Source organism: Carex rostrata, chromosome 9 (genome assembly GCF_964058835.1).
Source record: "Carex rostrata chromosome 9, lpCarRost1.2, whole genome shotgun sequence".
Lineage (NCBI taxonomy): Eukaryota > Viridiplantae > Streptophyta > Magnoliopsida > Poales > Cyperaceae > Carex > Carex rostrata.
The window spans coordinates 8,091,223-8,114,418 of NC_135926.1; the positions used below are offsets into that span (position 1 = coordinate 8,091,223).

The 23,196-nt window shown below is 34.9% G+C and overlaps 4 protein-coding genes across 9 annotated transcripts in view; all 4 read right to left on the reverse strand.

Moving 5' to 3' along the window:
* Positions 1-548: 548 nt before the first annotated feature.
* On the reverse strand, positions 549-4,054 carry LOC144559083 (Cytochrome b561/ferric reductase transmembrane with DOMON related domain-containing protein). Of its 2 annotated transcripts, none has more exons than XM_078308019.1 (4): positions 3,562-4,054; positions 2,031-2,430; positions 1,326-1,609; positions 549-1,186 (listed from the first exon to the last, which is right to left on the reverse strand). In XM_078308019.1, the coding sequence occupies exons 1-4, from the start codon at positions 3,730-3,732 to the stop codon at positions 926-928; spliced, it is 1,116 nt and encodes a 371-aa protein (XP_078164145.1). In that variant the 5' UTR covers positions 3,733-4,054; the 3' UTR covers positions 549-925. The 2 variants fall into 2 exon arrangements, with proteins under 2 accessions (XP_078164145.1, XP_078164146.1); XM_078308020.1 differs by lacking the exon at positions 3,562-4,054 and adding an exon at positions 2,743-2,868.
* A 2,781-nt stretch (positions 4,055-6,835) lies between these two features.
* Positions 6,836-10,294, reverse strand: TAF11 (TBP-associated factor 11). Of its 3 annotated transcripts, none has more exons than XM_078308694.1 (5): positions 9,920-10,294; positions 9,218-9,305; positions 8,638-8,737; positions 7,704-7,842; positions 6,836-7,258 (listed from the first exon to the last, which is right to left on the reverse strand). In XM_078308694.1, the coding sequence occupies exons 1-4, from the start codon at positions 10,216-10,218 to the stop codon at positions 7,715-7,717; spliced, it is 615 nt and encodes a 204-aa protein (XP_078164820.1). In that variant the 5' UTR covers positions 10,219-10,294; the 3' UTR covers positions 6,836-7,258; positions 7,704-7,714. The 3 variants fall into 3 exon arrangements, with proteins under 3 accessions (XP_078164820.1, XP_078164822.1, XP_078164821.1); XM_078308696.1 differs by having other exon boundaries at positions 6,836-7,239; positions 9,920-10,286; XM_078308695.1 differs by having other exon boundaries at positions 6,836-7,274; positions 9,920-10,286.
* Positions 10,295-13,780: 3,486 nt separating this feature from the next.
* LOC144559902 (wax ester synthase/diacylglycerol acyltransferase 11-like) lies at positions 13,781-23,046 on the reverse strand. 3 transcript variants are annotated; one of them, XM_078309065.1, is made up of 7 exons: positions 22,680-23,046; positions 16,923-17,522; positions 16,058-16,124; positions 15,615-15,703; positions 15,023-15,235; positions 14,263-14,400; positions 13,781-14,149 (listed from the first exon to the last, which is right to left on the reverse strand). In XM_078309065.1, exons 1-7 carry the CDS (start codon positions 22,944-22,946, stop codon positions 13,991-13,993), a joined length of 1,533 nt encoding a protein of 510 aa, XP_078165191.1. In that variant the 5' UTR covers positions 22,947-23,046; the 3' UTR covers positions 13,781-13,990. The 3 variants fall into 3 exon arrangements, with proteins under 3 accessions (XP_078165191.1, XP_078165192.1, XP_078165194.1); XM_078309066.1 differs by having other exon boundaries at positions 16,923-17,498; positions 22,665-22,984; XM_078309068.1 differs by lacking the exon at positions 14,263-14,400 and having other exon boundaries at positions 13,893-14,149; positions 22,680-22,993.
* LOC144559903 (wax ester synthase/diacylglycerol acyltransferase 11-like) overlaps positions 13,781-23,196 on the reverse strand; it is a 40,407-nt gene continuing 30,991 nt past the window's right edge. The window contains exon 8 of the transcript XR_013513284.1: positions 13,781-13,886. The gene's annotated coding sequence lies outside the window, so the exon portion shown is untranslated. The remainder of the gene's footprint in view (positions 13,887-23,196) is intronic.

A 23,196-nucleotide genomic window follows, 5' to 3' on the forward strand; every position in this document is an offset into this window, starting at 1 on the left:
TCGATAGATAGAAAATCACATGATTAAAAATTCTAAACCATTTAAAAGTAGTGATTTTGCACCTATCTAAAAGTTGGTACAAAAAAAATAATGTAAAATTTAGTCTGTAAGTACATTTTCGTAAAGTGATTATGTTGAACAGTTTAAATTAATTATTTGAATTTTGAAAACAAAGATATCGATCCATAATATAGTACAGACCAATCTACAATATGCACAGTATCATTGTTTGTTATGGTTTCTATTAAATTTGAAAACAGTGAGCCATTTAAAAACACCTCCAGGCACAACATTTATTTTTCTTTCTAATTTGTTGGCACATCTTTAGTCAAGTCATGTACTCATGCTGATGCTGACTTCACTTCGCACCGAAGAAAGTGGCATGTGTGTTTGCTTCGGCCTTTTCCTAATCATGTCCCTGCAACATTAAATTTAGGTCCAGACAAGCTAAGCAAAACAAATAGCAAGCAAGAGAACGTAATGCACTTTACCGATCAAAGAGTTACTTAATTGGTGTTTTAAAGTTAATACCATACCCAAATTTAATCAAAAATTTAAATCATAATCATAATCAAGGTCGTTTTAAAAAACAGATATTTACAACAAATTTGCTCGGGAAAATACTCAAAAAGACCAAAAAAATAATGCTTTCCATACAATCAAGCTACAGATGTAACATAACAGTGCTACAATACTATGCAAATACATCACTTGCTAATTAACAAATACAAAATCATGTTCTCGCCAAAGACAGAACCAAAAAACTGAATTTTTCTAGCTACTAAAAATTTAATACAAGTCGGAGATCAAAGTAATAACAAAACAATCGGTGGAGAAATAAAAAACCTTTTTTCTTTTTTCACACAATTCTTCCCTGCTTACTCCAGTGATGACGATATGTTGACATTTCCCATCATGTTGCATTTTAGTATGTCGGGGGATTGACTGTTTGCTCCTTCCATCTCGTGCAGAGAAGGATTTCTAAAACTATGGTTGTGACAAGAAGAAGAGACAAAACAACACCGTAGCCAGCTCTCCATGAAGTACCAGCATCAGCAAGACGGATTCCATACACGATATTGACAGCAGCAAAGAATAGGGTTAGTCGGCCAGCCCATTGGTGGTACCAGTTCCAGTACTTGCGTATCTTTGAGTCTTTATCGGGCCTCACAAAGAAAGATAGTGTCTGCATAGTGGGAACTTATTTGAGCATTTTGAATTTTGTACAAAAAATAAAATGATAATTTTATCATTTTTGTTGGTAATTTCTGAATGTAAGTTCCTTGCCATAACTAACATGTGGGGGCAGTCGAGGTATTTCATACCTGAAGGATACCTAAGACAAGGACGAAAATGCCAATCCCTCTGTGCGCAACAATGTTGGCATGCAGCTTGCCGTATAGAGCAACACCAGCCACAACAGCAGCTAAACCGATGATAAAGGCAACAAATTGAATGCCTACGTGAAGGTAAAACCACATTGGGTCCCACCTCTTGCAATATCTTGCAATAATAGCACCGATTGGTGCTAGCACACCCCATCCAAACATGGCTAGAGCACCGTGGGACCTTTTAAGTTTGTATGGGTAGGCCCCTCCTGCTTTGCTACCTGAAGAAAAGAGAGCAACTTTTTGTTTTATTAAGTGAAATAAAAGAAATCAAGACTCTTCCTCAGGTTTTACCATCGATTATAGGAATAGTTTTTAAAAAAATATGCAGGCTACTAACCAACCATAGTTACTGAATTTACTTATCTTTCCTCCTAACCAAGGATTTACTCAGTACCTAACACCCATACTAGACCAAATGTAGGCCATTGTTGGCCTTTTTGTCAACTAAAATAGAAAAAAAACTACTTAGTATATTGACAGTTGGTTTCGTTATTGCAACGCCATCAAATACATTACTTTAACAAGTCCCTAGCTCAATTGATAAACTAAAGCAAGCATTCCCTAGCTCAATTGGAATCTGGTTTTGCGATGCCATCAAATGATTTACTTTAACAATTCATGAGGGGAAAAAAATGAAACCTGTAGAGAAATCAAATTCCATAGACGTCTTATCCACGTGTTTTTTCAACTTGTTCTCCACCGGGATATCCGTCCCAAAAGCAAACAAAATCTGCTGTTTTGTGACTTTATCAGGGAACTTCAGCTTGAAAGCCAGATAAATTTTCGCCTCATCAACAACCACCATGGGTTCTGAACTGGTAGACATCAACAAATTACCCTCGTTGACGTCCACTTGAGAACTGGTCCGACCTTTGAGGAAGAACTGCTTGATGTGGGGCTTCCCGGTTTTACCGATCCACCCAACCATGGCGCTCGATCCCACCATCATGCCATCCTTCGAGAATCCCATGCCAACCCATCCCGTCGTATAAATGGTCGAGACGACAATGCTCAGTTCATGGTCTTTGTTCTGGGAGTACTGCAGTATAGAAATAATTGATATTTAGTGCTAGGGTAGGTGTAATTTGGGCAAGATCTTAAGATTTTCTATAGCAGATGCGAATATACCAGCTAACTATTGCTATCTGGGAACCAAGTTGATTAGGCGTACCAGTTGTATCAATACAGTACAGGAGTAACAAAAACTTAGAATAGTAATATTATAATTGATTCTTAGCATGACATGCTTCTAATTAAATAGGCTTGGAACTCATTAGTTAATTTAGCCCTTACTATGACAAAAATACACTTCTTCATTATTCGTTGGATAGTAGCCTAAAAATAATCTTACCATCTAGATGAACTCTTTTTTTTTTACACTTGTAATCACTATGCATCTCTTGTGGAATCTGATTGATTGCCAACCTTACAAGAAAACCAATGAGAAATCACCTAACATATATCTTGTACAATAAGCAGCTCACCAACCCATTATCTCACATTTCTAAATACTAGCCACAATTATTTGCTCAAACAAAGGCAGCACTGCAGCACATGCAAAACTGAGGTAATAACTAAGCTTTTCCAATGTATTTCAGATCTGACCTCGATGTAACAAAACAACTCATCTAATAACTTGCTCCTTAAACAAGACACACCATCAATTATTGAGAAACAGCTATTGATCTATCAATACCATTCAAAAGTTCTTTAATTTTCCTATGGTAGCTTGATACTTAAAAATAAAAACACGAGAAAAGTCACTGAATAATAAGGTAATGTAAGTTTGGTTTACCATCACTATCACCTACCGACAATTTACTGTACTGTCCCAGCGTCCCTTTCCTACATAATAAACCTTTAAAACTTACCAAATAGAAAAATAAATAAATAAATAAGACTTGATTTTGAATCTTTTGATTTATGTCAATCACACTACACTGTAGGTCCGCAATTACTAGATTTGGAGCGCAAATTATTAGAAATACAAAATTAGTTTCCTTTTCCTTTACTAAATGGAAAAATAAGATGTTCAATAACTTCAAAAAAGTTTCATTCACAGTGGCTAAACCAGCAATCAGATTACGAAATCGGACTAAAAGATAGAGAACAATGTAAACTACAGATATCGAATCAATTCAATAAAATCAAATAAATTGCACTGACTTACCCTCAGAACAAAAGTATTCCACAAAATGGTGCATTCGAGGCCTGAGTAATTCCCGGCAATCGCAGATGGCAGCTCGGCGAAGCAGCCGTTAAACGTTGTCTGCGCATCGACTGCGGCAATAGCAGCAGTCGTTAGGCAGAGAAACAGTAGAAGAAAGGAATCTCGGCCCATTAGCCTAGACCAGAGTCTAGAATTCTACAAAATCTAGATTTGCAATGCCAGACGCAGAAATGGGGAGCTTTTTGGGAGAGAGAGGTTAAGAGGTTGCATCAGAGATCGAGAGTAGCTCAAGTGTCTTTTGGGAGAGTGAGAGAGAGAGAGAGGGCCAGAGAGACAGGTGGGTGGGGTAGTGGTTGGTCAGTCTTTTCTATTATATTTTTTTCGATTATCTCGTGTAACTACTTGCTTTTGTTTATCTGAAGATACACTGCTACTTGCAAGTTGCAAAACTTGTTACTTAGATCTGTGTTACAGCGAGATTACGCGAGAGAGAGGAGAGCCCAAATCTCTGGGAGTACGTAATATCTCATATTTTGCGTGACCGACGTGTCCGGTGTCTATTCGGGGGTGACGTAGGGGCCAGTATTATTTGAGCTTTGAGATTCGCGCAGAACGTATTGCAACGGTTGAGATTTTCCAAAAAATCACGCAAAATATGAGATATCTCAGAGGATGTGAATTCAATATCTGGAGAGTGCGTATCCTCTGAGATATCTCAACTTTTGCGTGACCGACGTGTCCGGTGCCTATTCGGAGGTGATGTAGGGGATCAGTATTATGTTTGCTTTGAGATTCGTACAGAACGTATTTAAACGGTTGGGATTTTCCATAAAGTCGCGCAAAGTTTGAGATTATCTCCGAGGATACGAATTCATATCTGGACTGGGATCAATGGATCATATAAAAGTAAACTTCAACAAAGACAAAATCAGAAAGTAATTAATTGTATATGTACATACTACACGGAAGCCACAGATGATCGTATGCAGCCAATCATGTGATCGCCGAAATCAGAAAACGCAACCGCATGCGATCATTATTTCAAGCGAGAATTTACCATCTTATGAAATTACCAATAAAATACAATATTACATACAGTACGCAGTACTGCTATGATATTAATATCATGCGATACTAATTTTAAAATTAATTGAATAGAATTCAAACAACTAGTTTAAATTGTTCAAACTGATTTACTTCAAACGACTAACTTTAAATTTGATTAAATAGACTTCAAACGACTAATTTAAACCGTTCAAACCGATTCACTTTATGAGTGATGCGTATACATGAATTTTTTTTTTTTATATATTCCAGTTATTTTATTATCAAATCAAGCGATAAAAATGTTGAAAAATGAATGTATTAAAATTAATTTAAAAACTCACACATTTGACCACTTGACTTGGTACTAAATAAATTTGAAAAATTATAAATTTTGCATGTAAATGCACAACTAATGAAGTAGATCGGTTTGAACGGTTTTAATTCACTATTTAAAGTTAATTCAATAAATTATGTATTTGATATTATGACACTGATCTTATACTAGCCAGATTTTACCGTAGGTTTTGGAGATTAATAGTAATTTGACTGAAATACCATCGTTGTTACAGTAGTCAAACTCAGATATACATCAAACAATAATTTATGTTTCAAGGTTCGTCGGATAAAACGATAATTCTTTTTTTCTAGGTTCAAGTTTCATTGTCCAGATTTTCTTCAGAACTTGACCGTATAAATTCAAAAGAGTGAGCTTTCAAAAAAATAAATAAATTCAAAAGAGTGATTTCTGTGCCGACAATTCTAGCATTGGAGAAACTCAACATGGGAAATGCAACGAACAAAACTGAGTTTAGAAACTGGGTACATCCTTGATCCTTATCAAAGAAGTCATTGTCAAGTTGCCAACAAATTAAATATACTTACATGATGACAAAAAAGACTTTCTCGAGTATAATTATAAATTTTGATACAATAATATAGTATAAGAGATATTTGTTATAGGGATACAACACGACAAATACTAAATAGTTAAGCTAGCAGTTTTAATCTCCCTAACACGCCAACATATCAAAATTTCCTTTAGTAACCGATCATTTTCTTTTTAGGCCATATATTGGTTATAACACAAAATACAACAAAAATTAATCAGGTACACTCCGTTGTGACAATTAAATTCCCACTGCATATATTGGTCAAAACATACGGCGAATATATTCCCACTATATTAACTCCCTAATTCAACCGAATATCTACAATTATATATTTTATTTGTCTGCAATAAATACAATAATAAATACTAAAGCTCAGAGATTTTCATATTATTGTAAGTACCTGATATTTTTCTGGGTAAGAAAGGCAATTTATGCAGCAGTCTGCCAACTTGTTATCTACTTTATCTTTAGTTGCATAGAACAAAACTAACAAATGATCATAACTGACCAGATCCCAGGTGGTAAAGAAGTGATATATTAAAATTGAGAAATTTAGTCTTCATTTTTATCTCCAAAAAAAAAAAAATTGTAATGTTTTGGAAAATGAAGTTGATAATATTTCTTTCCAGGCGAAAAATGAGTTTTTAGAACAGTAGGCGAAAAACCTGTTACGATAGATATCACAGATAAAAATAAATTTAATTGTCTACTTAATGACTCCATAAAGCTCCCAAATTGGTTGAAATGTTACCTACTGAAATTAACTAATGTTTTACCAAATCTTTCTATTTGCTTTGCTGTTTTCGGTTGTTTTAACAAACATGTTCTTCAATTATAAGCTAACTAGCTGCCTTTATATTAATTAGCTCGCAATAAATACATCAGAATGACCTCCCCTTTAGCAATAATGGTGTTATTGTGAGATGCACTAATTTCTGACATGAAATCTAAGACCTTGCAGATTAGTGATAGTATTATGGTATAGCCACTTAAAAGCGAGAAATAAATATGAAACGTCATTTGGCTTTCTTTTATTGATTAGTTTTCTTTCCGATTTGTGTTGCTAGTTCTTTGCTCTTGATCCTGTTTAACTGATACATTAAATGTCTACAAGCCCCATATTAAAATGAAATAAAAAAAAAATATTTAAAACCTTAAGAAGATCTTGCATTTGTGACCTGTGATAACTTAATTTTAACAAGCTAATAATGGTCCACAACCGCATATTTAGATGCACGCATAATTGCCATTCTATTATTTCTAGTCTAAATAATGATAAAGGCAGAGAAAGACAAAAGATCCATATTAAATGCAAGAGAACACTTGCAGCCAAGGAATAAACAGTGGCAAAAGGAAGCTATTGTTCAGTAGTCTAGTCAGATACCAACTAATACAACGTTTCAACTTTGTGCACAGCATATAAATTCACAAGGAACACAGAGCCATGACAAGTGTTACTTAATCAGAAAATCGCACAACACAGCACAAGGGGTGTCAATTGTAAATTAGTAATGTATCATTATGATATTACAACGGCATTGATGATACAAAGGTGCACATGGTAGAATATTTAGATAAGGCAATACCGATAATAATACAACAGAAAGCCTACCACAGAGAGATTTCCCACTGGAGCTTCAATTAACTTAATCCTACTTAATGGAAACATCTCAGAGTGCTTCGGAAGAACTTATTGCTCTTGAATAGGTGCATATGAAGAGGCACCAGCAATGCATTCATCCTAGTTCACAAGAAAAGACCTGATAACAAATAAGACTTTCAAAAAACATTAGTAAGCTGTAATTGGCACTACAACCAATTTTTGCAAAACAAGAATAGCTCTTTTGCCATTTGTCTTATTAGAATAGCCAAATCCAACATTTTGTAAGAATAGGCTATTCTAACAAGACAAAAAGTTTTGGATTTCCTATTCTAGCTATTCAACGCCAACCAAACATAGAACAAGCTATTCCAACAATAGCCTATTCTCACTCCAACCAACCACCCTAAGTCTATTAACTAATTTTATATTCAAATTACCCATAATCCTCCAAAAGTGAAATTTGTACCCAAAACACACAGAAACACCATTCTGTGGTCATTTGTTTGGTATTTGAGATAATTAGGTCATAGGTCAAAAGGAAACCTTGAAATAAAATATCCTATTTTTTTGTGAAATAAAAAATGTAATAAAAGAATCCTTACCTTAAAATAAGCTACCGAAAAAGACGAGGAACAGAGCGCCTAGGTATTTTTCCTTCCAGCTTCAGTCGTCTGTATGATTCCCTTATGTGGCAAGGCCTGATTGGTCCACTCTCATTTCTTTCACTCATAACTACCCTTGCTGAAATTTCAGTATTAAATTGAGAGTGAGTTAACAGATGCAAAGATAATATCAGCAACAGATGCACAAGTTACATCACAGTTGGTAAAACACATAAATCATAATCAACCACTGCATGTTGAAATTGCTCAAGTCATTTTGCAGTGGGTTAGGATGTTCATTTACAACGCCAGATTTTAAGTGAGGCAGAAAAACACTGACAAAGGAATCAAATAATGCTATGTTATAGAATTTGTACGTATCCGACAACACAAACTTTTTGTGAGATGCTTTTATTAGCTCACAATTTTTTAGGCTTAAGTAGACTTCATATGGCAAATTCATAGACAAAAAAAAATCCCAAGGATGCTGCAAAAAATAGAAAAGTCTGTTGCTGTGCATAGAGGGCCTCCTTTTGACTTCTGGGACAAATTGCCCTGTAGCTTGTACGGATTCAGAAAACAAAACAAAAAAGTAGTTGTCGCGACTTCTTACAACTAATCAACATCAGTTAGTGATTCCCATTTAATGACCAAGTCTATTTCGCAGCATAAGTAATGGTTTCCTAATTATCAAAATACATTTTTTTTCAAATTTTATTCTCACAGTTCCTTATCTACCATGCTGCATAAATCCACAGTATATATTTTTGAACTACTACTTCCCTAATTGGTGCAAATATATTTTCCAATTATTACTTTGCCTGTCCCAACAAATTGTGGACACAAATATTCCTTGTGAAGCTTCGTGGCAATATATTCGGCAACTACAATGCAAATAATATGCTTAAAAAGCAAATAAAGAGTATATGCTTGCCTGTCTCAACAAGCTCTCCAACAAACAATTTAGCAATTCCTGACACCACAATATTGGTTGGTACCGATATCTTTTGAGTCCCCATTATGTTTGACAAAAGCTGCGGAAACACATCCATACAGAAAACAAGAAACAAAGCATAAGAGAGCAATATTATAATCTCATCTTACCAAGTGAAATTCAAAAGATAACTTTTGAGGTTTACCTAACTTCCAAAAAATTTAGAAGCAGTGTACCTAAATGATCTTGGTAAACGATAGATTACTATCTACAAGGAAAGATTTCAACTGCACTAATCATGAGTTGTTCTGGCACCGCAGTTGCAATAGAGCGTTACATGCATTCAAGTGCTCAATAATCAATGATCATGGGTTATTCTAAATGTTCTTTAATTTTGATTTAAAAGCTCTTGGACCTTCGCAATGAAGTGTGCTACATATATTTTTAACATTTTCATGTTACTGCTTTTGAAAGAAGGGTCACCAGCCTTGTGTGTTAGAGGCAAAATCAATAGCTTCTAGTTGAAGTTAGATGCTTGATTAATTTACTTAGGTAGAACCAAGGTAGATTATTACAATACCTTCTTCATATTAGACTTCTGAAATCCAGACCTTCGAAATGACTCATACCGGTTCATCTGTTGCTCAGAAAACTGAGATAAAATTGCCCTAAGAAATCAAATAACATTAACAAACTGATTTTTGAGAAATGTAGCTTATAACGCTTCATACAAATGCTTAATTTCATCCATTTTTAATTGTCAGAGCTTTCCAAAATAACTCTTAGGAAACTACAAGATGATGTTGGTATAAGCTTTGTCTTGGTGTTGGTTGAAATTTAATGTCAGTAAAATAACTCATTGCAGCATATTCTAATGAATTAATCTCCTTGGATCATCCATACTTCCACAATGTCTAGGTCAGCACGTAAAATAAAATTCAGGGACAAAACAATTTACTAACAATTCTCTTATGCCAGGAATTTGAACAACTAACCACAGTCAACAACGCCTCTATGTCAATCACCTAAGTTCTAATTTGTCAACTTATATCGTCTTCATTCAACATGATCAATACGACAATACCTAATTGCACCTTAATGATCAAGACCAAGCCAAAACACACTATCCATATGATAATCTCAAAATTTAGAACATCAGAAGGCTTGTCAAATTGGGTGAAATAAACTGCTTTCCTCTAGATGAAGCTTACACCTATTATCGCACTGGCATTAAAAAAAATAGGAGCAGAAAAAAAGAAAATCCCGGAGAAATTGTACTAACTGCATCTTGGCGAGCTTGTCGGGATCACCACCAGGAGGAAGTTTGTCGAGATCGACCTCCATGTGCTCCTCGTCCTCCTCCTCTTCGTCCTCCTTACCTCTCGCCCCCGCCGCCGCTCCACTACCAGAGGCGGGAGCGGCGGATTGCTTGGCTGCGGTTGAGGTAGAAGGTTGAGCGGCGGCACCTGCCACGTCATCGTCGGGTTCCACAGCTGGGTTGAATTCCTCCTCCGCCTCTGCCGTGGGAGATTCCGGCGGCGACTCCTGCTCCTCTGCTGCCGCTTCGAACGGATCCTTCATTGCCGGGAAAGGCGGTGTTCCTTATTTTCGTTTTCGTTCGTTTACTCTGAGATTATTGAGTACTTGTTATACCATACGACTGTATATATATTTTGTGACAACTTGTACTAAGGTCGGCGAACAAATTTTTTTTTTTTTTTTTTTTTTTTTTGCTGAGGATGTAAATTGATCGGGCTGGATTGCGTCTAAACATATGGATTTTACAATCTTCATTGACACAAAATTAATAAAAAAAAATGAGGGTTCAATTTTTTTTTTTTTTTTATGTCTCATTATGTGATAATACAAATTTAAAATTCACATTTCAAGATTTTTTTTTTTTTTTGGATAAAAGACATAAAGTCCGTTTCATGTTAATGAAATAAAAAAGTTGAGTTACATAAGGGTCCATTGCAAAGTATTAGGTGTTAAACAAAATAGCACCACAGATGTGCTAAACACCACCATATATCCAAGCAAATCATAAAGACGAGTAGATGTCCAAATTAACAGATCATATGCTAAGCCTCTATCTAAAGGGCTAAAGATAGTAGTAAACACTAGCAGCAAAAGGAGACATTCATGCATCTTCAACATAAGCAATTCTGGGCACTTCTAGAAATCCCTCAGCAGGTTTTGCATCTGGTGCCAAAGTCTGTAATGATATAGCATCCACAGTATGTAATCAAGGAAATGATGAGCAAAATCACATTTTTTAGCTGTCTTAAGTGGAATATGATTGAAGCAGATGTCATTTCTATATTTTCATAAAGTCCAACATAAAGCACTATATACTATCAGGAAATCTGTTCTATATTGGAAAGGGTACTTGCAAACTAAAGAATATCACTACAGGTTGACCATGTCTTGACTTGCCTAATCAAAATCATACTTGTTGAGTAAAAGGACAATTTAGGAATAGATGGTTTATGATTTCAACTGCAGAAGCCATCCTTATTTTAGCTAACCTAGACTTTGTCAAAAGCTTATTAGAACTAAGTAACAACATGAAAATTCTAATTTTAGGTGGAACAGGCAAGGACCACCGGATCATTGGGTGTTTAGCAACTATGCCACTATAATTAAGCATGGAGTATAAGGATTTAGTAGTAAACTTCCTTTAGTATCCCATCTCCAAGATATTTTGTCTTAAAGGTTAGTGAATGAAACATTTCTAATGATACATAGCAATTCACATTTCAAGATAAAATCATTACACGTGATGTTAATAGTTTTTTTCTCTCTCTTTATATATATAAATCATCACCCTTAGTTTTAGTTTTATATAAATCAATAATTTGAAAATTCAACACCTAACTAAAAGTCATCAACGTAACATTAGTACATTTGCAAATTCTTCATACCAATCAAAATAAGATTGAAATATCATGATTTATTTTTTTCAGTTTTTCAAAAAAAAAAAAACTTCAAAGCGGACTGGCCAGCCTGGCCGGAATAAATCAAAATTGTATTAATTACGGTTTGATTTATTATTAAGACCGGATATGTAAATCAACCGGAAAAATATAATTATCCCGGCTGTTTATTTTAAAAAAAAAGCCGGATTCAGTGGACCATAAACCAACCGTTCATTATGATTATGAAAATATGACAGCATTCTTATTTGAGCAACTTAATGCAAATTAAAAGAAACAATTAAAGAAGGGCACATAATCTTCTAATATAATCTAATTTAAACCGTTTTCCTTTGTACATAGATTCCCAAAAAAGTAATCCGCAAATCAAGATCTAATTTATATTTTAGTTCCTTCATGTGTAGGATCTGTTGCTAAAAAAATTGTGAACATTATTTATTCAAGAGGGAAATATATGTGCATTGTCCGTGTGCTTAAAAAAATGTATTTTACTGGGCACACTGCCATATCAACAATTATTTTATAAAAGATATATGCGCATTGTCCGTGTGCTGGCATGATTCTCGACGCGTGGAAAAAAATGAATCAAATACATTTTTCGGTATGAACTTTTAGTGAACAGAAATATCCTTGTACAAATCGTGCTTGATGAAATTAAAGTGATTTTTTTAAGAGTGATATTAACCATCGCTCAAATTTGGTAGCCGAGTCTATCAAGAAAACAAAAATAATAGAAAATCAGTATTTTATTTAGTGTTTAAGGCAATGCTTTCTGTGTGAGAGATCGTATGTTCGAAATTCGGAAGGAACACTATGATATTACTGACAAAAAAAATTAAAAATAGACTAAAAAAAAGTTAAAGACTGAGTTGTAGAAAGTCGAATCCGAAGTAGACAGAAAAATGAATTTTTAGATATACAAAAAGTGTGTGAATTTAGACTTAATTTTCAATATCAAAGATTTATTTTAAATTCAAAAATATATGACTGTCTACCCTATCCAAATGCGTCTGTCTTGTTATTAATTTACCAGAGAGTAACGACAGTGCTCTGCGTCAGACACAACAAAATTCCTCATTCTTTCATATTTGGCTGATCAATATTTCAATTTTCAAGGGCTCATCAATAATAGTTACTACAGTGTATAGCAAAATTAAACTATAACTTAGGTTGGACAAAATAGGGTAAGGCTAAGGTGCTGTGGGTTGCATAGAGATTAGAGACCTACGGTGATACGGCTCAATATTTGAGTTTTTAAAATTCAAACAGTCGATTCGAACTATTCATCTTGTTCTCCATATTAATATGTGTTTGGAGACCAAATTTTATATTTTTTGGAAATTTTTTACTATTTTTTTTAGATAGATAGAAAATCAGTTGATCTAAAAAATTCTGCACCATTCAGATATTTGATTTTCTACCTATCTAAAAAAATAGTAAACAAATTCAAAAAAAATGTAAAATTTGGTCTCCAAACACATATTAATATGGAGAACAAGATGAACGGTTCAGATCGACAATTTGGATTTTGAAAACTCGAATATTGAGCCGTAGTACCGTAGGTCTCTTTGCAATCCATAGCACCTTAGCCTTACCCGACAAAATAATACATAAACATGGAAAATTCTTATAGATGATTTAATTCTTCATCAATGAGAAAGTTACATCTGATATTTGGCCCCAGTGCTGTCTATTTAGGGTGGGTTTGGATAGAGCAAGAATAGCACTATTTTTTTGAACTATTCGATGTTTGAATGAAGCAAAAATAACACTAATCCGAGAGTAATATTATTCTTTTGAGCTATTGAATGTTTGAATGAAACAAGAATAACACTAATCCATTATTCTTTATTTGTCTTATATGAGTTAGCTCACTATTTTACTAATCCAATCAAAAATTAAGTTAGCTACTTTTCTCAAACTTGAAATTAACTCTATTATCAAACTGGGCAGAGACTCGATAAAGTATGTACCTATAAACTGGTTATTGGTCCGCACATTTGCTCGTTGTCTTGTCCCCTTTGCATTATGTATTTATGTGATTCTTATGTAGCATCTTATGAAAAGCGAAGGAATTTTTTAATATGTAAAAGAAGAAATGAAACAAATGTATCATCAAATTGCAACATAATGTTTCTTGACCCACAATATTTGCAGCCTGCCTTTGGAAATTTCTAGTGTAAAGTTTTACCACATCAAATTGTAAATGTTGGGGAGAGAGAAAACCGGGTCGCTTTATACAATGCAATCTATCATAGTAATGAACAATAATTTAACTATCAAGTCAATGATCAATTCAATCATCCTATCTATCTCAATGTAATCAAAATAATGAATATCCTGCGCCATAACCCAGCAATACCATCCATTGTTTCTTTCTCTACAGCCTGTGGGTAATCATAAAAGATTTGGCTGTTTTAATTCTTCTTCGACAATTTTTCAGCTGCAGTTCTGATAACGCTGAGAGATTCTACAAAATCATCCAAAAGTTGGTGTGAATCTGAGATTACTGAGTCATCTACTGCCATTACAACCTTCATCGTGTTCATGTAACTTTGGTAATGAAGTGTTAGAGCCTGTCAAGAAGTTAAAATTTGATAACTTAGCTTATTTGGGTTTCCTGTAACTAACATCTATGCATCTCTTTGTGTGTAATGGATGGGAGGGGTATTTATAGAGGAAAACTCACGTGTGGGTGGCCATACACACTAGGAGCAATGTAGACTATAGGATAACCATAGAAGCATATCTGCTCAAGCGGCCCCACGAGATTTGAGAAGGACAAGGTCGTGTTCATAAGTACTTTATTTGTCAGTGCACATGCAACCTGTTAAAAATAATTCATCTTAAAAATTCAATCTTTTTCGTAATCTTAAAACATTGTGCCTTGCAATAAATATAACAAATAATGATTTGATCCTTATTTTTCCTCAAATATAAGTTCAATCTTTTCCAGGAAGAAACATGAAATAAAAAATGGTGACTGGCAAGTTGGTAATTCAACCAAGGCTTTTATTCTGGTAACAAGCTGCCTGCTCAAGAACTGATAGTTCATTAACATGGAGAGTTGGACCAGCTGGGTGCCTGAAAACTCTGTAGTTCAGCCTTTTCAGTACCTTCCTCTTATGTTTTAATTTCTTCTCCTATTTGGTGCTTAATTAACCTATATGTAGGAAACTGCTTTCATTGACTTGTTGGCACTAAGGTCTCTAGCAACAGAATTTTTAACAAAAATGTATGGCCTGAGAAGTATATGTTTCCATGCTATGTATACCCATGATACAAGATGGCAAAATTTTAACCTCAATGGACTTGAGGGAATTTTATGCTCATGTTTAAACAAAGAGGAAAATAACTTAAGATCCGATCAGCACCAGCCGGTATAGGTTAATACTTAGTACAAGTGGCAAGTGACAACTATGAGCATATTTCAGAAGTAAGATGGAAACCTTAGTGCCAAAGAGCTTCACAATCAGTTTTGCATTGAAATAAGATGCTATAGCTTCGAGTGAGTTTTTCTTCCTTGCAGCAATGGCCGTTCCTTGGCGTACATAATCTAAAGGATCTTCGTGGATTACAATAGGGAACTGAAGCATCATGTATCCTATGCGATTTCCATATTTTGCATCAGTTTTTCCTTCTTCCATCATCTCAGCTAAAGCCTGCTTGTTAGGAAAATAATCACAGAACTTATTCTAAATTTCTATTATGTCACATAATCATAATTGAGAATTTGAGATATTTTCATTCATTTTATACTGCAACGCCTATTTTGGAACACAAATCATAACAGAATGAAATTATGAATCACTCCTTGGCAGCTCATTCTCCCTGCAGGGGCAATGGTCTGATTAATCTGTTATTAACAGCTTCTGATTTTGCTCTTTGTTTTTTTCTACTGATAATTTCAAATTAGTTTCCTCCTCTGAACTATAAGTTTGGTTCAGTGACTCACTTGTTATGTTTTAACCATTACGAGCTTGTGCAAAAAACCACATTAAGGCTTTAACAAGAACTTTCTAATTATAAAATGACACTAACATGTATTCCAGGTGTCGGTCGTATGTTCACAAGAAGTGTTGATCTTACACGGGTATTCCTGGGAAACTTCTTTTCATCTTTTGTCTCACCTGAAAATTTCAATTTATAGAAAAAAAATTATTGATTATTCTCTGAGAAAAAAAATCAGAAATGTGCAGTTCAAGATCATACAGAATTATCAGGTTCTTATAATAAACAATAAAAGCGCCATATCACCTTTATTGTTGTTATTATTATATTATGGCTTGCTTGGCAATTAGTTGATCCTCAGGCATAAATTTAGCACTCACCAAGTCTTAACCATATACTGCTATAGTACCGTCAAAGAAACATATTTTTATCAGACTTGTCAGTATATGGTTTGGTAGTTTACCAGTCAAGTCCAATATCAGCATGTATTGATAGACAAGAAACTAATATTTAATCCAGGTGTGATTACTTACAGTGTTTCCTATAAAGATATCGAGAAAGAGCTGCTGATGTCACCCCCACCAATACATCATTTACAGTCTATGAAACAAATTAGAATTAGTGTAATTTTGGCAATTTATCTCATCATCTTTCTCTTTAATTAATCCTAAAAAGAAATTGAGAAAAAAGAGGTTTTTGTGAGATGGGGCGGTAGCACAGTTGGCTAGGAAAAATAGTCCTAGTACTGTGTTTACCCAAAGGTCGACAGTTCGAGCCTCGCTCACGACTTCACAGTTTTTGCGAAGCTTTTAAAAAAAGCAGAGAAAAAAAGAGGTTTTACATGAAAGAAAACAAAAACAATCTCTTTGGAACCTTGAATTGGTAAAAAGAATTCGAAGGGTTGTCAATGTTCAACAGTTGATACTAGTTAGTAATTGCCTAAGAGCTACTTTGTTACAGTTGTGGTGTTGCTATTAGAAACTGTTATACAAGTGAATGTTTTTTTTATCCCTGCTAACAAGTCAATAAATAAGGAAGCTGATTACTGATAAGAAATAAATTAAAGCAAGAAGTTCATCTCCCTTCCAAGATGACACAAATGCATGTTGTCATGTTCTCTTGAACATATAACTAACCAAACCTCGGAAGAGTCACAAACTTTCTAGCAAGACGTAACAGAAGTAATGTTTAATAACATCTTTTTACTTTTTAGCATTGCCAGTCATGAAAGATCCATTAGATTAAAGGAACAAAGAAAAAGTTAAATGCATTCACTGCATAAGGACTAATAAATCTATCGGAACTTTCCAAAGAGTAACTAGGTCGAAAGTATATCATACTTTGTACACTGCAAAATTAGAATGCAATCATAAAAAGATGCAATAAAGTGACACTTACGCAGCCCATGGCATTTTTAACACTCTTGACATCATCAAGCCGTATTGTTCGGTGCACAAACTGTTTCTTGGCACACTCCATCCCTTTGTGTCCTTTCAATGGTGTCTCTGTATCCCTTAAAAACAGAGTAGTAGCCACAAACAATACCACATCGACCAACGTGTGCCAAAATAATACTACAAAGGAGAAGATCCACAACAGAAAAGCACAAATCCCCTCCTCCGGCCTTGGCAACACATAGAGTGGTCCAGCACGGTGTGGTGGCAGTGAAGGAAGCTTGGTTGGGTCATCAGATTGTCTAGTGCTTGCTAGTAGGAGGGAGATGAGAGACATGCCATCACCAAGCGAGTGGTGACCACGAAACACCGCGGTTGCTGCGCACTCAGTGGTAGGGATGTTGATGATGTGGAACTCCCAGAGTGGCCGGCTGCGGTCCATAGTTGTCAGAGAAAGAGAGGACACGTAGTCCTCAACTAGCTGGTCATTGGAGGAAGGAGAGGTGGGCTCCGAGGGCAGAGAAGGGATGATGATGTGATCTTTCATGTTTACTTCTACTGGTCTCCATCTAAGCACTTTCTTACTGCCTGATTCGTCAAGCACCTGTAACAGTAAGAGATAATGAGAAAACTCAGAAAAGTATTCACAATTACTGTCAAATTTTATGGCACAAGTATGAATTAGTATGTCGTAACTAGTATAATACCAATTGTCCTATATATCGATAATACTAATTATATAGGGTACACATATCCACTATTTAGGATTTTTAGCATAGTCAGGTTTCATAGGGTACTACTAGTATTAGGATTTCAGCATGGTCTACGGGCATTTTGAGAAGCAAAAAGAATATACAGATTTTTCTACTAATGAGTAGCATGTCAAAAAGAAAGGAAATATAATAAACAACAACTAAAAATAAGTTCAGTATTATGATCAGTTTCATACTTCGAAAATAAAGTCTAAGGTCAGTTCTAGAACTGTCATCTTTCTATTCAGTCTCTATCGTGCCACATACTGGTGCTCCTATGCCTGTGTGGAGATGGATGGAGCACGGTACATTTACGACCTCATCCGCGTATGCACGATTGCATGACAGAGGTGAAGTTAACAAGGTCAATCTGATTTTGTGGTCAATCAAAGTACCAATGAAGGTTAAGGTGTTTTTATGGGTGGCAATGCAGGATAGGCTCCTAACACAGCACATGCTCCGTGACAGAGGTTGCAATGTGCAAGCTGGCTGCCATCTATGCGGTGACAAGAATGTTGAAACAACTGAGCATTTGCTATTCTCCGGTACGTATGCGGCAAACTTTTGGAGGGAGCTTCTGAGTGGGTGGTATGCAGTGCTAGGCAGGACCCCAAATGCACCTTCCTGGGACCTATGGTGCTCCACGAGACCTAATGTACTGCCACATCTCAAGAACTTATGGGATTCCCTTTGGGCGGTAGGCTGCTGGGCCCTTTGGAGGGAGCGAAACAGGAGACTGTTTACGCAGAAGCGTATGAGAATGCGGTACCTGGCCGCTCAGGCCACACACGAGGCATTTAATTGGTACCAAGTACTTGGGACCGCGGAGACAGGGGTGGCCTACTGATTAGTTAATTTAATCGAGATGTAATTACATGTAGATATACTGGATAGATGTAGAGATTAGGAATACTTTGTAAATTACTTTTTTCTATCAATGAAATTGACAGTGTTCTCACTGTCCTTCAGTAAAATATCTCTAATGGATAAGAAAATAAACCAACAACAAAATTAAAATGCTAAAAGCTAGAATTCTAAAGCTAAGTAAAATGCCACTCAGTAATTGTTTAAACGATTACCAGACTAATCTCTCTATGTTATCAGTTATTGGCAATCATTGGCAACCGCACTGGAGGCACTGCTCTCACCTAAAGTTCTATTTTGGTTTGGACATTTCATCAAACACTTAAAAGGCATGCATCGATGTAATAAAATTAACTCAAAGATTCAAGCCTTTCATGCATGTTACAAATTCGAATTTAGTGATTAAATAAACTTACAGTACTTACGTTGGCAATTTCTTTTGTGATTTCGTTTCAAGCTAATCTTGAGAATGATAGTGCGCCACAGTGGAATATCAAGAATATTGAAGGACACAACAAATTGAGAATTGAGAGGTCGTAGGAGGAAATTCTCAGTGCTTTCCATCTTAGCGATTTGAGAAAAGACAAAAAATTGGAGTATAGTGGGAGATATACTCATATACGTGATTTCTGCAAGATATGAGAACTCAGTTTGGAACCGGGTTTTTACATCGGTGTAGTTTGACGGTTTTATAAAAAACCCAGCCGATTTCAATTCGATTAAATCGGTTGTACTGTACAGGTTTTGAATATTATTAAAGAAAGTCCAAAACTGCCTGGTTTTTCTAATCCGCTCGCTCACTTTATTAAACTGTTTGAAGCCCAAAACTGAATTTTAATTATTTGAAAAATATTAACGGGCCAACTGCCAAGCTACCGAATTTGAGTCAGAGAGGGAGCTACCGAATTTGTTTAATCCAGTTTTGGGCTAGCTTGGCAGTTGGCCCGTTACACTTACAAGGATCAAAAGAAAACAAATTCATGAAAACAAGCTCATTCATAACGCACTATCGGAAAAAGAAAACAAAATGGATGCAAACGACAATCCAGAATCCTACATGCTCTACAAGTTTATTAAGGACTCTCTTTTGTAGTTTGCTATAAGCAATCAAACAACAAACAATATGAGTTAAAGAATGAAGTTCAATCTGTTGTGTAGTAAATACTGTAGTTTAGTTTTATTTTAGTTACGAAAGTAGTTTTTCCAGCATAAGAATATACAAGGCATTGAACTTAATATATATTAAGAAAATCTATCTGAATCCAACATACAAAATAATGTAATAACGGGCCAACATACAAAATCTATTAGAATTAAAAATTAAAGTTATAGGTATATAATTCAACATACAAAATAATGTAATAATCAAATTTTATATAATTAAGTATTTTTCGATGATACATCAAGTATCATAAATTTTGACATAAAAATTTCATTGACATTATAAGTGGACAATATAAATTATATCTATAATATTAATATTAATATTAATTTATTTTTTATTTTTTAAGATTACAAAAAAAAAGTGTCCAGTGACCAGATCTTTTAACTTAAAATTGGAATATGCTTTCTCAAATAAAGTAACAGAGGGATTCAAAATGGAAATGGAAGGAATATTGGAATAGCAAATGAAGCGGCCATTTTTATTAATACTCTAAAAAAAAAGTTAATTTTAAAACTGTCTTTATGTTTGGTTTTTTTTTTAAATGCCCCGACCGTCAAGCCCACGGGCGGCCCATTCTCCATAGCGGACCGCCTGGCCCATGGACGGTCCTCTAGAGACCAACCACCCCCTACGGGCGGTCCGCTATTTTTTATTATTATTATTTTTAGATATTTGATCTTAATATTTTCATTTGTGAAGTTTTAGTTTTTTTTTTTGTTTAGGGTGTATGCCAAAAAAAATAAGACATTTGATATATTTATGAGTGATGTCATAACTCTTTATAACTTTGATTTGATTTGTCAGTTGGATATCATAAGTCTAAAAATAACACTAATTAAGGACTTGGCCTTGATTCAAAAATTTTTAAGCTCTGACAACTTGTTAATCTTCATCTCTTTATTTCTAGTACTAAAACAGTATAGAGCTACTAAATTATGTTCAAACCTCAAATTAGATCTTTGTCCATACACAAAGCACCCTAGACTGACCTCTGGTATGGTACCAAGTCCAAACTCAGCAGCCAAGTACTAAGTAAAATCCACTGGTATAGTGCAATGTACTAAAAACATCAAATTTGATCTCTGCTGGTAAATCAGCAAGTCTAAACTGATACAGGGACCAAACTGCAAAAGTGATTACACCAGCATGTGAGCATTCAAAAATACACTGAATTGACACAAATTTCAATTTATTTGAATTTTTCTGCAGTTAGTTATGAATTTCCAAAGTTCAGCTTTCGAAAAGGGAAAAACAAGACGGATCTGAATTTTGCCCCAGGGAGAACCTCTGGGCATCTGAAGCATCAAAATTTCAAAAAAAAAGTCGTTTAGTGTCTCAAAAATGCAGTTTAAGTTTTTGTTCAACGATCGGTATTTTGTTTAGTCAAAATCCTAAGTGATTATTCAAGAATTATCCATATAATTATTTTAAAATGTATTTACTATTTATTGTGTTTGTTTGCCTATCTCCGAGCAAATGATATATGTTGACAATAATCAAATTATTCTCGCTCTCTAAAAAAAAAAGGGTAAATTTTGCTGTAGGTCACTAAACTTTGTTATTTGTCACGAATTGGTCACTCAAGTTTGATTTGTCCTTTTTGAGTGACTCAACTTTGTTATTTGACCCAATCAAGTCCCTCTATACTTTTCCATCCAAAATTTTAATGGAATATTCCTATTCCGTCCAAAAAAATAACGGAATATATTCATTTCATCCAAAATATTAACAGAATGAGCATATTCCATCCAAAATACTAACGGAATTAGCATATTCCATTAAAATTTTGGATGGAAAAATATAGAGGGACTTGATTGGGACAAATAATAAAGTTGAGTGACTCAAAATGGACAAATCAAACTTGAGTGATCAATTTGTGACAAATAACAAAGTTTAGTGACCTATAGCGAAATTTACCCAAAAAAAAAATTTGACACCATTGATGTAATCTAATCATATTTCCTTGTGTATATTTGAATAAAATATATTATTAAGAATTAAGGCCAAGTTCTTAATTAGTGTTATCTTTAGACTTGTGATATTCAACTAACAAATTAAATCAAAGTTATAAAGAGTTACGACACCTCACTCATAAATATATCAAATGTCTTATTTTTTTGGCATACACTTTAAACACACAAAAAAAAAAATGGCCGCCCATGGGCCAGGCGGTCTGCTATGGAGAATGAGCCGTCCATGGACCTGGCGGTCAGAGCATTTTTAAAAAATAAAAACCAAACATGATGGCAATTTTAAAATTAATTTTTTTTTAAAGGTATTAATAAAAACGGCCGCTCTATTATGCACAGTGTCGATGCTACAACAATACAACATACGCCTACAGGCTTGTCCTTAAAAAAAAAGAAAAAATAGATGCTACCAACACAATTATGCACATTTTAGATGCTACAACATACGCCTACGGGCTTGTTCTAAAAAAAAAAAAATAGATGCTATCAACACAATTAAAGCCTAAAATCTCTGAACGATGACCAGTTGAAAGTTCGTGGACGATACCAACGTGGAACCAGTGTCAGTGATGGAAATTAAATCTTCTAATTTATTCCCTACTCTCTATTCTTAACTAAAAAATTATATAAATTCTCTTTGAAATAAATAGTTTACTCAAAATGCATATAACCCGCTCCTAACGTGGTCAATTGAAGCCAAAAGTTAGGATCACTATTCACAACACATGATAGAGAGAATAAAATATAATATAAAGATGCTTCATCAAAAGCTGGACAGATCGAGAGGAGATTAGGGGAAGGTAAATTAATCACTAATTGAACACCACAAAGCTGACTTTTTAAGGCACAAGATGTGGAAACGCAACTTTCGGAGGATGCAAGTGCAAAGTGCAAACCAAAACAGTGGCGATGTATAGACCAAGCAAATTATTTATGTAAAGGGCTGTGTGTATCATGCCTATGCCAACATTATAATAAAAATAGATTATAAAGACGTATATATTTCTCACCGGTATACTCGAGAAGCGGGGATGTCTAACGAGAGTTGCCTGGAGACCTTCGATGACGGCATCGACATTATTAATCGGTATGCCAAGTCCAAAGATAGAAATTATATGACAATTGAAGCTTGGTTCATGAAATAACTGCCCAGCCGGGCTCACCGGCTCGCCTTCCCATTTTGTTGTGCCCGTGGCGGTTTTCTCCTCTGCGGTTGTTTTGGTGTTTATCTTCCGTAGTCGTTTTCTCATGTGCAGTTCATCAGGGGAACCCGCCATGAAAGGAGAGTTCTGAAAAAAAAATCTTGCGGGATCTAGTTTGTATTATTTGCTGCTGCTGCTTTTTTTTCAATAGAGAGTTGGGGTTGACAAATGGGTGGAGGTTGTAGGAAGAGAAAGATCGACTACAAAAGAACCGACGACTGGGAAGAGATGAGTGGTGAACAGTTATAATTATAATATGCTGATTGTGGTCACCGCCAACCTTCCCAAAAAAAAAAAAAAAATACGCTGATTGTGTGTATTAATT

Coding starts and splice junctions, on each gene's coding strand:
- LOC144559083 (XM_078308019.1), bottom strand. CDS start 3,732: ATGGGCCGAGATTCCTTTCTTCTACTGTTTCTCTGCCTAACGACTGCT. Junction 2,431..3,561: donor GGAATACTTTTGTTCTGAGG/GTAAGTCAGTGC, acceptor TCTATACTGCAG/TACTCCCAGAACAAAGACCA. Junction 1,610..2,030: donor GGAATTTGATTTCTCTACAG/GTTTCATTTTTT, acceptor TCTTTTCTTCAG/GTAGCAAAGCAGGAGGGGCC.
- TAF11 (XM_078308694.1), bottom strand. CDS start 10,218: ATGAAGGATCCGTTCGAAGCGGCAGCAGAGGAGCAGGAGTCGCCGCCG. Junction 8,738..9,217: donor AGAAGTCTAATATGAAGAAG/GTATTGTAATAA, acceptor GTGTTTCCGCAG/CTTTTGTCAAACATAATGGG. Junction 7,843..8,637: donor TGGAGAGCTTGTTGAGACAG/GCAAGCATATAC, acceptor CTGAAATTTCAG/CAAGGGTAGTTATGAGTGAA.
- LOC144559902 (XM_078309065.1), bottom strand. CDS start 22,946: ATGGCGGGTTCCCCTGATGAACTGCACATGAGAAAACGACTACGGAAG. Junction 17,523..22,679: donor CCCGCTTCTCGAGTATACCG/GTGAGAAATATA, acceptor TTACTGTTACAG/GTGCTTGACGAATCAGGCAG. Junction 15,236..15,614: donor GACCGACACCTGGAATACAT/GTTAGTGTCATT, acceptor CCTAACAAGCAG/GCTTTAGCTGAGATGATGGA.